Here is a 15,673-nt window from a genome sequence, read left to right as displayed (position 1 = left end):
GTTAAACCAACCTTGCAAACCTAAGATAAATTCCACTTGCTCGTGCTGAACAGCCTTCACTTCCTGCTTGTGCAGAGCTTCAAGGTCAGCCATATATCACAGATATTAGGGCCTTTGCAGGTCTTTACTGGGCATGTACTCAGTCCTGCATACACACATGACCGTCTAGATTTTCTAGATTCCCAGGAAAATGTGGGAATTTTAAAAACTCCCATATTCTCCTATTTCTCCTTTTTTAAAAATATTTTATTATTATTATTTTTTATCAGCCTTTTGTCAGCCCCAACTCGTAATCCTGCCTCAGGCAGTTGTGTTGCCCCTGACTTTTTCTTCTTATAAACACCAGGGGTAGGGCTGTTCACAGAGTGAGCTTTGAGCGAGATCAAATAAAGACAAGCCCTAAGAATGGAGCTTTTCAGCCAGCTGCCAGACAGGTCAAATGGTGATAGTTCTTTGGGGATGGGGCTTTTGGGGAGCTCCAGACCCATCTGCCCCCTCCACCTGCTGTTAGGCTGCCACTTTTCACAAGTACCTTAGCCAGAGGGCTACTGGTTTTCAAAGCTAAGGTGGAGCTAGGAGAAGGGGAGGGAATTAGGGCAAATTAAAAAGCAATAAAGATCACCGAACAAAGTTTTAGCTGTTGTTCTTGAATAAATGCTCCTTGCATTGTTGTAAGTCTTTAGTTAATTTCAGAGTTCTGGAAAAGTTGATTTTGATGATTTTTGCCAGTGTTCTTGTTGCTTTAATGGAGGAGTGGTTTTCCAAGATCCTTACTCCACCATTCCAGAAGTGCACACCCTTCTCAGGGCTTTTCACACTTGATGTTCCTTCAGACTGGAATCAACAGCTCTTCAAAATGTTCCTTTTTTCTTTCAGGTCTCAGTTTACACCAGGTATCTTGTCACCCCAGAGAAGCAATCTAAGAGCATCTTAACTCAAGTTTGCCCTAAGACAGCGCATTATTTCCTTCATAGCATTTATTACAGTCTAAATATCTTGTCTTCTCCAGTAGAGTTTATGCTTCAAGTAAGTTTTTTTTGGCCACGCTGCACAGGCAGTTCCCCAATTGGAGTTTGAACCCAGACCACACAGTGAAAGCCCAGAATCCTAAACACTAGGCCGCCAGGGAACTCCCCAAGTAAGTCTTTCATTGTAAAGATCCTCCAGGGCCTAATACCAATTATTGTTCTTAATCCCTAGTGGCAGTAGTCTGCAGAGATACGTGCCTTTAACCAGCAGCATTCTGTAACCCAGGTGTCAGGCACAAGAGGTTGGACCAATCCCAGGTTTAAGGACTTACGGGGAGAGGAGCTGGTGAAAGGTTAAGGTTGAGGGAGGTAAAGATGCTCATGTGTAGGCACCCAAAAAATGACAAGGGTATTATTAGAGGAAGAGACAGTGAGTCAGGACATAAAATCTTCCAGGCACAAATTGGTGAGAACTAGAATTTATAGGTATGTTCAATAAAGAGGAGCAGTGACTGTTGTAGTCTTAGATTCAAAGTTTAGTTTTTAGGGAAGATAGAGTAAGAATGGTCTAAAATTGGCAATGAAGACCATGGAGCACAACTGTCTCCCATCTAGAGAACAGCACAGTCATCCTCCACTTGAGAAGGCTGACAAGAAGAGAGAGAAAATCCTGAAAGAAGCAGATTTATGTTAAAAGGAGACATTCAGAGAAGAGGTTGAAGGTATACAGGAATTTTCTGATGAATGACACAGGACACAGAAGATTTTTAGAAAATGAAGAATGGTGGAAGATCGGTTTAAAAAAGATAATATAATACCTATATCAGGATTAGAGCATGGGTGATAGGTATAATCTGGGAGATGATTTTTTTAAGGTGACTAATGAAAATAGGGACAAAGGCATAAGACAATTAATGTTAATGGTCTCAAAGCACATGGAGTGATGGCCTGGCTAGGAGGACAGCAGAAGAGAGGATCTCTCCAGGATCACACAGAATCATAGAGCTCCTGTTTGACTTCTGCTAAAGCAAGAGTAGAGACTTGGAGGGCATGGTGTGGGACACAGAGAACTGTCTGGCTCTGATTTCAAGAACTCCAGAGTCCGTCTTGAATATTGCCCCAACAGAGATTCAGATGCATCTATGTTTTCCTTTCAAGTACATTAAAAAAAAAAGGCTCCAGTTCAGGGTTTTTGGGCATGAGCCTTCCATCTTGCATGGCCCTGCAAGAAACCTTTCTCTGCTCCAAACTCCAACGTTTTGGAAATACTTGGCCTCACTGTGCGTTGGGCACAGGAATTTGTGTTTGGTTACATCTCTGCTAAAAGAAGACAAAGTACGGACCACAGTATCTCATGATCTGCAGATGCAGACGACGGTGGCGGCTACAACCCAGAAAAATACTCAGCTCATTTACAGCGCCTCCACGTGAGCAATTTGCTACCTACTTCTGCAAGATGTCGAGGTTGTTGAACACCCCAGACAGCTATAGATTCCACTGCCTAGAATGGGGGACCCCGGGACCGGCTGTTTCCTGCACTACATCCACCCTTACCAGCCCAATGAGCACCTGAAGGCCTTGGTAGCTGGTGGGGAGATTTGCCAAGACTATGACAGTTTTTTGGTGGAATGCTGTGGGAAAATTGGAATTCAAAAATCCCACTGTTTCTACCACATTGAGGTCATCCACAACGTGGAAGAAAGTAGCTCCTAATATAACTTCTCACAGTGCCTCTAAATTACATATAGACTTTGGGTGAATTGGATCTGGGTAAGGCTTTGCCTTTATATGGAAGTTTGATGTTTTCTCTGCTTTTCTGGCATGGTACTGACATGGTATTTTGAAAAGTAATTTACTTTCTAGTAATTTCAAACGTACAGACAACTTTATATACATAAAATAAGTCTAATAACTTGATTAAATATATTCCTAAATATTAATGTTGACATTATTTAAAATGGAATTTTTTGTTTTTCTGGTTTTTTTTAATTAATTTATTTTTGGCTATTTTGGGTCTTCGTTGCTGCGCGCGGGCTCTCTCTATTTGCAGCGAACAGGGGCTACTCTTCCCTGCAGTGCGCGGGCTTCTCACTGCGGTGGCTTCTCTTGTTGCGGAGCAGGGGCTCTAGGCGTGTGGGCTTCAGTAGTTGTGGCTCGCGGGCTCTAGAGCGCAGGCTCAGTAGTTGTGGCGCACAGGCTTAGTTGCTCCGTGGCATGTGGGATCTTCCCGGACCAGGGCTCGAACCCGTGTCCCCTGCATTGGCAGGCGGATTCTTAACCACTGTGCCACCACGTAAGCCCTAAAGTGGAATTGTTTTCATAAATTCTTTTTCAGATTATTTATTGCTAGTGTATACATATAAGACAGATTTTTGTGAATTGATATGTTGTCCTATAACTGCTAAATTAGTTGACTAGCTCAAATAATTTTTTGTTGTTATAGGAAGTTTTATAAGATGAAGTTTTATAAGATGATGTGATCTGTGTTCTGTGAATAAACACAGTTTTAATTTTTCCATTCACACATGGATGTCTTTTATTTCTTTCCTCAAGACTCTGGGTAGAACTTCCAGTACACTGTTGAATAACTGTGGTGAAGGCCTGCTTCCTGGCCTTCTTCCTGATTTCAGGAGTAAATCTTTCAGTCTTTAACACTGAGCACGTTCCCTGGTGGCTCAGTGGTTGAGAGTCCGCCTGCCGACGCAGGGGACACGGGTTCGCACCCTGGTCTGGAAGGATCCCACAAGCCACGGAGCAGCTGGACCCGTGAGCCATGGCCGCTGAGCCTGCGCGTCCGGAGCCTGTGCTCCACAACAGGAGAGGCCACAACAGTGAGAGGCCCACATAATGCAAAAAAACAAAAACAAAAAAACAAAACACTGAGCACGATGTTTGCTGTGGCTTTGTAAACTACTCTCTTCCATATTGAATAAATTTCCTTTTATTCCTACTTTGAGTGTTCGTATTATGAAATAGCACTGGGTTTTGATTATAGCTTTTTCTGCAGTAACAACAAAATGCTCATGTGATACAGACTAGCTGATGGGGTGGACCACTGGGTTAGGTGGATAGAGGAGTGAGACCATGGTGGGCGGGGGTGGGAATTATCAGTCCCATACTCTTCCAAGCTTCAGACTCATCTTTCCAACTACTTTAAATACAAAGAATAGCACCTATATGTCCCACAGGCAATTCAAACTCATCCTAAGATTGAACTTTCCAGAAACCTGCCTCTCCTGTGTTCTCTATTAATGGCGGTGTCACCCCACCATTAATGTGTTTTCCCAGGGAAGAAACCTCATGTCACTCTTCTCTCATCCCCTTAATCCAGTCTATCACAAAATCCCATCACCCAACAAATGCCCCTTGAATCCACCTCTCCTTTTTTGGGGTTTTTTTTTGGTTTGGTTTGTTTTTTTGGCCACACCAAGTGACATACAGGATCTTAGTTCCCCGACTAGGGATCAAACCCTGTCCCCTTCAATGGAAGCACAGACTCTTAACCACTGGACCGCCAGGGAAGTCCCCACTTTCTCCTTTTTATGTCCAATGCAATTGCCTTTTCTTTTTCTTGTGGCAAGGGGCTGGGGATGGAGAGATGAATGACATATGTGCACTATATTCTTAAGACCTCAGTCTACTGGGAAAACCCATTGAACACAATGTTAGTAGAACAATAATTTACTCAAATATTTGAGTACCATTCAAATATTTATTGAGTACTTATTAAATGCCAGGCATTATTCTAGGTGTTGGAAATACAGTAGTGAACAACACAGTTCCTACTCTTATGCTTATTATATTTTAGTGGGAAGACAGATAATGAGCATGTAAAAACAATGTTAGTATTGAGTGGGTAGAGAAAAAGGAGTGTTGCTATTTAGAGAGCAGGCGCAGGGACTTCCCTGGTGGCACAGTGGTTAAGAATCCGCTTGCCAATGCAGGGGACAAGGGTTTGAGCCCTGATCCGGGAAGATCCCACATGCCGCGGAGCAACTAAGCCCGTGCGCCACAACTACTGAGCCTGCGCTCTAGAGCCAGCCCGTGCTCCGCAACAAGAGAAGCTACTGCAAGGAGAAGCCAGCACACCACAACAAAGAGTAGCCCCCGCTCACCGCAACTAGAGAAAGCCCGTGTGCAGCAAGGGAGACCCAACACAGCCAAAAATAAATAAATTTAAAAAAAACCCTGAGTGGTGACACAGACCCTACAGCCCACAAAGGCTACAGTATTAACTTACCCTTTACAAGAAAAGTTTGCTCTATGCACTCTCCCTAGGTTCCGTTCATTGTGGTAGCTTTGGTTACCATTTACACGCCAAGGATTCCCAAAGTAACACCTTCTGTCCAGATCCCTTCTCTATGGATGGACCAGACATGACCATCCATCTGCCTGTCATTCCCACGTGCGGGAGTCACCAAGAGCTCAAAATAAACACGTCCAGACCAGCTCCTACCTCAGCCTACCCATTCTCACTAAGTGGCACCAGTATTCATCCAACTGGTCACGTGAGGAGTTCGGAATCCTTGACACACCTCCCGCCCCCTAAACCAAACCCTTCAAAACAAAACCCAAGTCCCCCTCTCGTTTCCACCTCTACTGCCTTTCGCCCTTCTCCAACGCACTCACAGCTCTCATCCAGGACTACAGCAGTAGCTTCTAAAATAGGTCTTTTCAAAACGTAAATAAAACCAGGCAAGCCCCGCCCGAATTGTGCCCTGGGTCTCTCAACCTCCCCCTAAAGCGCGCACAAGGCCGGGCTCTGCTGCACCCCAGCCTGACCCTCGGCCGGGATGCAGCACCCTCACGACCCTCTCAGGACCAAGACCTCGGCGCCCCGCCCTCCGACCCAAGGCCGCTCTCTGCGGCGCCCGGAAGATACGTCAAGAGGCGGGGCTACGTTTTACAAACCGAACCGTGACGCTTTGCGTTTTCTCTTTCCAGCCAGCGCCGAGCGATGGGTGAGTGGTTTTCTGCTTTGGGGCCGCGGCTGGGGAACGAGCTCAATCCGGCGCCATCCTGCCTCGCAGCCCAGCCGGGAGCGCGGGCGCCCGGGCCTCGGGCAGCGAGCCTCCGCGAGGAGGGTGATGCTCGGGCTTGGGCCGCCCGGGCCGCTCCAGGGGCCGCAGGGACCGGGGCCGCGAGCGGCACCATCATGGCTGCCAGGGTCGGGACGGGAAGGGGCCGGAACGCACGCGCGTGATGACACCTTGGAAATGCTGTGACCTCCCGACTGCGCTATGGGGGAGCCAACCTTGGAGAGCTGAGCGTGCGGCCGCCGGCGCAGGGCGTTGGGCTGGCGGGGTCCGGCCCCGGGCTCCCTGGCTCAGGCTCCCTCCCCCCGCTTCCACACGTAGGCATCTCTCGGGACAACTGGCACAAGCGTCGCAAGACCGGGGGCAAGAGAAAGCCCTACCACAAGAAGCGGAAGTATGAGCTGGGACGCCCCGCTGCCAACACTAAGGTGCGTGCGGGGCCTCACCGCCCGGCAGGTCTCCCACCTGCTCTCCGCCTGAATCTTTGTGGGGCTCTGCGATTAGCTGTAGGAACTAGGCGGCCTCCTCGCCTTTGCGTGTTGGGTAAATACTGAGAGATTGCATGGTGACAGCTACTGTGTCCTAGTGGTACCTGCAGGGCGCCTGGAGCGAGTGGTCTCCTCAGTGATGGTCAGAAACCTGGAAATTTTGTTGCACGGAGACTTAATTTTCAGTGTTTGGAATCGGGCTTTTCCTCTTGGAGGTAACTAGAGTGATGAAGAAGTATCCTTAGGCGTGGTTGTGGCTGTCTTGGTCACCTGTGTGCCACTTGCCAATGCTAGGACTTGTCATAGTTACACTGACTGTTACCTCCGTCCAGCCCGGGTTCCCTTCCCTCTCTCTAGCTTCTTGATAACCTACTTCCTGTCTCCTTGTGTTTTCTAGATTGGCCCCCGCCGCATACACACGGTCCGTGTGCGGGGAGGCAACAAGAAGTACCGGGCCTTGAGGCTGGACGTGGGGAACTTCTCCTGGGGCTCCGAGTGTGAGTGAGGCCCTGCAGGCGTGGGTGGGAACTCAGCACCTAAACCTTTTCTAAGCTTCAATAAGTGCTTTTATCAGGAAGTCCATGGCCTGAACCAAGATACTGAAGTTTCTCCTGTTCAACGACCTTGAGGTTCTGGAACTTTCTCTCCATCCTGTCCTGCCTCTTAACTCCTGTAGCTTCAGGGATTGGGCTGAATCTAGAGACCATGTATGTGTGGGTGTCAGCCACGTCTGGAAAGATGGGTGTGTGGAAGATGAGCTTATGACCTATGGCTCTGTAAAGGCTTAAGAGTTCCCATCTCCTTAGGCCCTACTAGGGCGCAGGTGGGGGACAGTTGACCTTAGGTTCACATGGCTTGATTCCGAATTTCTCCTGTGAGCAGGTTGTACACGCAAGACAAGGATCATTGATGTTGTCTACAATGCATCCAACAATGAACTGGTCCGTACCAAGACCCTGGTGAAGAACTGCATTGTGCTCATTGACAGCACACCGTACCGACAGTGGTACGAGTCCCACTATGCACTGCCCCTGGGCCGCAAGAAGGGGGCCAAGCTGGTGCGTGTTTGGGGAGCCAACTTCCTGTGGGGGGAGGGGAGGCCGCCCTGATTCCAGCCTTCTTGTGATGAAAACTGTCCAGTTCTGCTACTGAAGGGAGAGGTGAAAGTCTTTAGTGCTGAGGAAGGTGGCAGGGACATGGGATATGCAGTGTTGAAGGCTATGACATTCCTTCCCTGAGATAGGGTTTGGGGAGGCCCCACTAACCCATGTGTGTTTCCTTTATTCAGACTCCTGAGGAGGAAGAGATTTTAAACAAAAAACGATCAAAGAAAATTCAGAAGAAATATGATGAAAGGAAAAAGAATGCCAAAATTAGCAGTCTTCTAGAGGAGCAGTTCCAGCAGGGCAAGCTTCTTGGTGAGATGGCTTTTGCATTTGGCGGAGCGGGGGTGTCCCAAGATGTGCTGTGCCCTCTGTGGGCTAGAGAGTTTGGTAACAGCACACAAGCACAAATCAGAATATTTGGTCATCCCATTAGTTTGAAGCTGAAATGGAAAATAGTGGGCAGGAGCCCATAGGCTTGAGCTTGGTTTTTGCCTCTGAGTTTCAGGAGTATTCTGAGAAGTCTGTGTCCAGGCTTAGGGGGTTGTCTCAGTGATGAAAACTTTGTCCAGTTCTGCTACTGACTTTAAGTGATGATAAAGTATATCTGAGGAGACAGTGGGCTTCATGCCTGCCCCCAGGATACCTGGACCAACATGGACTCTTAAGGGGATACGTAGGTGTGGGTAGGGCCACAGTGTCATTTTGCTAAGGACCACATAACTCTCTTGCAGCTTGCATCGCCTCAAGACCAGGCCAGTGTGGCCGAGCAGATGGCTATGTGCTAGAGGGAAAGGAGCTGGAGTTCTATCTGAGGAAAATCAAGGCCCGGAAAGGCAAATAAATCCTCTTCCTTCCTATCTTAGCTCATGTTATAAAGGTGTTTATTGTTCTTTGCCCTGTGTTTGCGTTCTGAGCATATTTGATTGTTTGGCACACTGTAGAGTGCCCCAACTCCCTTTGCCCCGGCCTATTATGTGCCTTTTTATAGCAGGAGGAACATTTCTCACCCCCAAGGCTGGGTTTCAGTGGCATCAGGGTTGTGGCATGCAGGCTGAGGAGAGACTGTATGAGGGAGGCATCCCAGCACGGGGCCCCCAACAGTATTAGGCTGTTGACTGGACCATGATTGGAACCTGAAACCATGCTGCTTCTGTAAGGTTCTCTTAGAGACCCTGTGTGCAGACCTTGGTTTTAGGGGTTTATTTCAGGTTCATGGATGGTCTAGAAACCTTGAAATTGTGTTCCAGATTTCTGCATTGTTGAACAGGTTATACACATTTACATAATCTGTATCTTGTCAGCTTTTGGATGTCTTTCTGAAGTTAATTTTCTTTTGAACCCTAATCCTTTCCCCTCTGATTTACTCAAAAGTATGTAAAATTACCAGTGATGGCTGCTGAATCTCTAAGGGTCAGCTCTTGTCTTCAGTTTAGCTACATTGTTGTCTGTCATCAACTTTTAAAGGTGGTTTAAGCTCCATCTTTCTAACTAGCCCAGACCTACTTGACACCTGCATTTGGATATCATAATCGAACTCTAAAAGGTCACCGTGTTCAAAACTGATCACGTTCTTCAGCTTTCCCTTTTCAAACAGTTTCTCAATTATTTGATTGCAGCAAATAGTAGTCTTCATATGACAACATAAATCTTAAGGTCATCCTTGGGTCATAACTCCCACATCTAATGTCACCACATCTTGTTGCTTCAACCTTTAACACCACCTCTACTGTTCTGGTCACATCTCTGCATCCTACTTGGTCTTCTGTTGTCCCTAACGCAATCCCAGCTATCAGTGATCATTTTAAAAGATAAGATTCTTTTTTTACAGGACATCCTATCTCAAAATTCCTACCAGATGGTATGGAACTCAGTGGGACGTGGTCCCTTCTATAGTGACTGCCATCCTGGCCTTACTGAACATACGTTCACTTAGTATTCCCTGTGTTGGGAATACTTTCCATCATATACCCACATTGCTTATTCCTTCCAGGTCTTTGTTTTGTTAGTCTAGTGAGTTCTTCTCTGATCACAGGATTTTAAATTGTACTCCCCTCCATGCTATGTCCTTTGCCCCTGTTTTTTCTCCTTATCCCTTAATTTGGCATAAATTTTGCTCATTTTATTTGCTTGTCTTTTTTTGCCCTCTGTTAGAATATATCTCCAGGGAAACAGGGATATGTTTCCTGTGGCATCTCCAGTACCTGGAAAGGTACATGGCAATATACCAGGCACTCAAATATGTGCTTAAGTTAATGAGTTCTAAAGAAAAAAGATTTTATCCAATTTAAAGTTGTTGGAGAGCACATGTCTTAAGAGCTAAAGAAGTACAAAATCTAATTGGTCCATCACCTTGGCTAAATTGCAGACTTCTGTGAATAGACGTTTGGGAAAGGTGAACCCCCTTTTCTAGTACAAAAACTTAAGGACAAAAAGTCAGTCCAGTCCTCTAAAACCTTACCATTGGCTCTGGGGAGACCTGGCCTTGGCCTTCCCACCCAGTGATCTTCCCTTAGCACCTGAACATTAGCTGATGTTTGCTGAGCTGTGTGTTGGGCATGGCACAGCAACACTTTGCCTTCGAGCTCTACAAGGCGTTGATGTTTATTCCTCCCCTCCTTCACCCTCTAGTCAGTCCATAGGATAAGGGGTTCTTTTTCTAAAGAGCCTTGAATTCATCAACTGTCCATCTCCACTGCCCTCATAGATGACCATTCTTACCCTGGAGCAAGGCTACCTCCTCTGTAGACCCAGCAAAACACCTCAGGTGCCTTCTGAGTGAATGGTGACCACAAGGTGCTTTGTCTTCACAGTATAGATTTGTCGACCAAGGCTGAGAAAAATTCAGTATCCCGTCACCCAGCAGGAAAGTAGAAGCCAGCACTATAATCCTGTCAGTCGACAGGAGGCTGCGCATCCTCACAACCTCTACCTACACTCTTAATGCTTCCCTTCCTTTGAATTCTGGCATTTGTCTTCCTTTGGCCTTAATGTTCAGTCTTGGCATTCGCCAGTTTCTTTAGTGGTGGCTGAGCATATAAGGCAGGAATCTTAGAGAAACTCAGTTTAGCAGCAACTCATATAGTGCTCTGTGAGGCTGTTTTCCACAATGCCCCCTCTTATTACCGTCAGCTGAGTGCTGCGGTCCTACCGCAGAGATGGATGGACCTGCAGCTTTCTAAACTGTCCTTTTTCCCTGTTTGGTTGGTGGGAGCAGAGAAGGGCTTGGTTCAGATGCTGGAAGTCTCGGCTGGGTGGTGTATGACTACCCTCACGTCTCAGCTGAATCAGCTTCAGGGCAGACTCTCAAACCCTCATCTTTAGTCCATTGGCAAAGCATGCCAATTCAGTGTTAAGCAATTTTAATTGCACGATAATAAATGAATATATTTTCATTGTAAACAAAAAATTGAATATGACAGATGAAGCAAAAGTACCCCAGCACACACTTTGACCCCTCACCAGAGTGAGGTTATCACGGTAAGGGATATCCTAAACATCTTTTTCTGTATGACTCGAATTGTGATCCCTGGGGCGGCAGCAGCAGTATTCCCCGGGAACTTATTAGAAATGTAACTTCTTGACCCCATCCCAGATTTAATGAATCAAACGCTGGGAGGAGTACCCAGAACTTTTTACCAGCCCTTCAGTGATACTCATGCTTCCTCAAGAACCGGCCTAGCCCCGCATTGTGGAGGAAGTTAATCATGCGCCTGAGCTCTAGTCCTCTATACTTCGCCTCTTGTGTCCTAGCTTCACCTCCCCCAAGCCGAAGTGGATGCATTCCTAACTGGTTCAGGCTCTCTGCCCTCTCAAGGGTCATCCCTAAGTGCTCCGGCTTAGGGTGCATGGAAGTGCTGCTCTAGTATCTCTGGAGGGCCTAGGGGAGGCAGCCGGAAGGCCCGGCCCCGCTGCCTCTGCTCAGGGCTCCTGAGCCTCATCCCCTGACCCTGACGCCTCCTCCTCGATGCGGTCTGCGGCCTCGAGGTCACCGCCCTCCTCGGCCCTGAAGCGCAGCAGGTGAGGGGTCCGGGGGGCTCCTCGGATGCGGCCAAAGTTCCGGAGGCTGATGGCTGGCGAGGGCGCTCCTACGCCCAGGAAGCGGCCGAGCATCGGGGTCTGCGCAGCGGTCACCGGCCGGGCTGGCCCAGGGGACGCCTCTACCTGCAGGCTCTGCTCAGGGTCATCACTAATGCTGCAGGTGGGCGGGAGGGCGGTGTGAGCGAGCCTCTGGCAGCTGGGGGACCGGCTCCCCAGAGTGGGGCCTGGGGTAGGAGGGACCGAGTCCTGGGCACCCCGGAGGGTGGGTGGGGAACTGGGGCTCACGTGCTGACTCAGGTCCTGCCTCGGCCTGCATGGGCCACTCACCGCAGGTTGAAGGTGGAACCCAGGAAGGAAGGCCGCAGCGACTCGGCCACAGTGGCCACAGTGTAGGGCGGCTGCGCAGAGTCCTCATCCCAATATGAGTCCTTCTCCACAGGAGGCAGGTTCTGGTACATGTCATCCACGGAGAGCAGGGACACCTGGGGCGGGCAGCGGGTCACAAGGATCCCGCTCTCCTGCATACCTGGGCTGAGAGCTGGCAGGGAGGGAGAGCCTGACTGCCAGTGAGCTGCCACCAGACCCCTAATCACCTGCAAGTTGCGGTCTATAAGCTTGTTGGTTTCAAAGTCGTCGTCATCCTCACCAAAGGGATTGATGATCTGTTCTGCCACCTGCAGGTGATGGAGTGTTTTCTGGGCTTAGAGCCCTATTTTCTAACCCCAGAGTTGGGGTGGGCCCTGGGCCCATGTCTTGACCACCGAAGTGCCCACCTTGAGCCAGCCAGCATAGAAGAAGAACTGCAGCAGAGTGGTGAGAGGCACGTACATGTCCAGGTCCCCCAGGGCTGTCCCTGCCTCCAGAGACTCCTGAGGTTTCGCAGCCCCTGCTTCTGACTCCACGAACTGGCGGCCAACCAGGGAGAGGGCAAAGAAGGAGTATACTGCTATGGTCACCACCTGGAGAAAGGGAAGCCAGGCTAAGTGGGGCAGGGAGAAATGCCACCCCTGCCCCGAGGGCCAATGGCAGATGTAATAAGTAAAATAAAACATGTAGCAAGGTGTGGCAGCACCAGATAGGAGGGGATCATCTTAGTGGGGGGTCCAGGGAGGCTTTGAAGATGAGCCTGGGGCTGTTGAGTGTCTCACTGGATCAAACTGCCCCAGGGCAGGTACCAACTCTAATTCTCAGTGTCACACACAGCACAGGACATACAGCAGGCAGTGGGACTGGGGAGGTGAAAGGCAGTTACTTGGGTGTAGACGAGGGGGATGCTGATCCAGTCATAGTGGAACAGCATGCTGCACTTGGCCCGGTACTTGTTCAGCTCCTGGTGGAACAGCAGGAAGAGGAAGTCAGTGGAGGCGAGGAAGGAAGAATGGGGAGGGGACAGGGGAGCCCAGCACACGTTAGGCCTGGGCCAGGTCTAGAGGCTCATTCTGCTTTCAGAGGTGTTATCAGGCTGGGGTGACTGATGGAAAGCAGTTTAGCAAAGTAACTGCAAGGACAGAGCCTGGAGCCAGGTCTGAGGATGATTCCCAGCTCCACTAACTAGCTGTGTGACTTGAGCAAGTTTCTTTTCACTCAGTGCCTCAGTTTCCTCACTTCCTCACACTTGCAACAGTGTGCTGTACATAATTGGCACCGTGTAAGTGTTAAGCACTAAAATTATCATTCCAGTTTGCAAAACTAGGGGGAGGAGAGCAGATGGGCCTGGTCCTAGGCTGACTCACTTCCAGGAGCAGGCAGAGAGCAATGTCATCACGGATTCGCCCATCCCTCCGGGCCTGGGCCGCCAGGTTGGTGAACCAGACGCAGGGGACCCAGTACTTATTGAAGTCAGATTTCAGGCTCTCAAACTTTTTCCTCTCTTCTTGGGACATGAAACCTGCAGGGATGAAGTGAGAGGGATGAAGACTCATCCTTGTCCCGGGGGACTCACCGCCTTGGGGCCCTGGAGCTCCCCCCTAGTGGTCAAACCTCCCCTCCCAGGAGGCCCGCAGGGCAGGTCCGGTCCCGTCCGCTCCAGGGCTCCCCCAGCGCGGCACCTGTGTCGGGCTGTGGGCTGCGCACCTGCGTCCACCACGTGCTCCATGGTGGGGAAGCGCTTGAGCACGCGGGTGCTGACCGAGCGCAGCACCAGTACCGACGCCAGGTTGGCGTAGCGGATGAGGGTGCGGCGCAGCAGGCGGCCGCGCTGGTCCACGCCGTGCACGCTGGCCGAGATGACGCACATCAGCTGGTCCGGCAGTGGGATGCTTGTGTACTGGGCCCACCAGCGGTTCACCACCAAGGTCACGTAGAAACCTGGTCACCGTCATGGGTAGGGGGGACGGGAAGGCAAGATGGAGGTCTCAGGAGTCAGTGTGTCCTGCCCCCACCCAGAGCATGTGGTCCAGGCCAGGTGGAACCAAGGCAGGGGGAAGGACACATTGGCTCCAGCACCCTGCCTCTCTGTCAGGGGGACAGCCTCTTCCTCTTGGTCCCTCCCTGATGTACCAAACCAGGCAGGGAGGAAGAAGAGTGCAAACCTCCTCAAGCAGAAGAGGAGTGATGGTTCAAGTCCAGGCAATGGTTAACTCTGAGCCCTGCTTCACATGGGGGTTGGGAGGGAAGTGTCACCTCTCTCCAGTTCTCCTCCAGTGCCCAGAGGGTTGTGAAGCCAGCAGGTGGCTTGGGCCTTGTTTGGAGTGATGGTCCAGCACGTGATAGGCAGGGCCTAGTCCTCTGGAAATCCTGGACCCCGCACACAGCTCCCATGCCTGCTGAGCCTGCTCTGGTTGCCCTCCAAGCAGTTCCGCTGGGGTAATTCTGACCCTCAGAGCTAGTAACCCAACCCAAAGGTAAGGAAAGATGGTTAGGAGGCTACAAGGGAGAACCCCTGGTTCTTTGAACTTACCCAGTACAAAGGACAAGGGGATGAGGTCTGCAGAGCGGTTGCAGTATCGGGCCACCTGAGCATACACATGCCTCTGTTCCTGGGTCAGCAACAGCCTGGGGAGTGTCAGGTGAGGCCTGGTTAGAGGGAGGTAGGCAGCCTAGTCACCCGCAGGCCAGCCCAGAGACCCTGCCCTCACCCTCGCACCGGTAGGTGATGCTGAGCAGAACATAAAGGGCGATGAATAGGAGGAACTCCTTGTAGAGGAGCTTGTAGATGCTTCCCCTCCAACGGAGAAGCAGGCCAGAGAAGCCTCCGAAGCGGGCCTCCGCTACTTTGAGGGTGTATGAAACCGTCATGGTGCTGGGGGCCTGGGGCAGAAGGTCACAAGAGCTGCTCCCAGAGCTGTCCTCCCCCAGCAAACCTTCTCCTTACCTTGCCTTCTCATCACCCACCTTAGATCCCCAGGCAACCTTCCTTCAACTCTGGTCACCCCCCACCCCAGCCTTCACCCTGTGTCAGTAGACAAGGGGGAGGGAGCTGCAGAGCATGCAGAGCACACCCCCACCCCCTAGAACTCAGTGGTGTGTGAGTCAAACCAGGATGAGGTGAGGCAAGGGGGAGCTGAGGTCTACACCCTTTCATGCATGAAGCTTCCCCAAGCTCCTCTTCCACTTGCAGGGCTAGGAGTAAAACTGGGTCCTGAACTGCTGAGGACAGGAGATCCAACTCTAGCCCAGACCCACGCACCTTGGAGTCTTGCTCTCGAAGCTGATAGCTGGTCTCTCAAGTCCCAGGGCACTCTCACCCGCACCCCACATCTACTTACCTGCTCTGGACAGCAGCCTGTGCTGAGGAAGGGGAACTGGGCTAGCCTTCACCCCCACAGCACTTAAGTACCTCCTGGGCCCATAAAGTTTGGCTGGACTGAGGTTATCATTGATGGATTGAGGCTGTCACCCAGCTTTCCCTGGTGCTGGGAACTGGAGGTGTCTCCCTATGCCTGCAGGGCTGGGCTGGCCTTTGAGTGTCATAAATGCCATCATCATTGACCCCACAGTTCACACCATGTCCTTGAAGCCAGGGTGACAGGAATTACTGTCCCAGCTCCAGGTGAGAAGACAGATGCATGATTAAGTGTTTTAACAGCTGCTGATCG

General features: G+C 50.2%; 2 protein-coding genes across 2 annotated transcripts; one reads left to right on the top strand and one right to left on the bottom strand.

Moving 5' to 3' along the window:
- The first annotated feature begins 5,832 nt into the window (after positions 1 to 5,832).
- RPS8 (ribosomal protein S8) lies at positions 5,833 to 8,492 on the top strand. Its single transcript, XM_081223182.1, has 6 exons — positions 5,833 to 5,929; positions 6,326 to 6,432; positions 6,890 to 6,989; positions 7,375 to 7,550; positions 7,781 to 7,910; positions 8,330 to 8,492. The coding sequence occupies exons 1-6, from the start codon at positions 5,926 to 5,928 to the stop codon at positions 8,437 to 8,439; spliced, it is 627 nt and encodes a 208-aa protein (XP_081079308.1). The 5' UTR covers positions 5,833 to 5,925; the 3' UTR covers positions 8,440 to 8,492.
- Positions 8,493 to 11,516: 3,024 nt separating this feature from the next.
- On the bottom strand, positions 11,517 to 14,873 carry BEST4 (bestrophin 4; the record flags this gene model as incomplete). The annotated part of the gene is made up of 9 exons (XM_081225108.1): positions 11,517 to 11,790; positions 11,964 to 12,118; positions 12,230 to 12,310; positions 12,410 to 12,595; positions 12,889 to 12,966; positions 13,370 to 13,524; positions 13,710 to 13,943; positions 14,536 to 14,630; positions 14,722 to 14,873. The coding sequence occupies 9 exons, from the start codon at positions 14,871 to 14,873 to the stop codon at positions 11,517 to 11,519; spliced, it is 1,410 nt and encodes a 469-aa protein (XP_081081234.1).
- Between the last annotated feature and the right edge of the window lie 800 nt (positions 14,874 to 15,673).

The sequence above is a fragment of the Mesoplodon bidens genome, assembly GCF_964165515.1.
Source record: "Mesoplodon bidens genome assembly, chromosome: 2".
NCBI classification, from domain to species: domain Eukaryota; kingdom Metazoa; phylum Chordata; class Mammalia; order Artiodactyla; family Ziphiidae; genus Mesoplodon; species Mesoplodon bidens.
Note: the sequence above shows the minus strand (reverse complement) of the source record. Positions and strands in the feature narration are given on the sequence as shown.

Coding starts and splice junctions, on each gene's coding strand:
- RPS8 (XM_081223182.1), top strand. Junction 6,433..6,889: donor GCCCCGCTGCCAACACTAAG/GTGCGTGCGGGG, acceptor TGTGTTTTCTAG/ATTGGCCCCCGCCGCATACA. Junction 7,551..7,780: donor GCAAGAAGGGGGCCAAGCTG/GTGCGTGTTTGG, acceptor TCCTTTATTCAG/ACTCCTGAGGAGGAAGAGAT.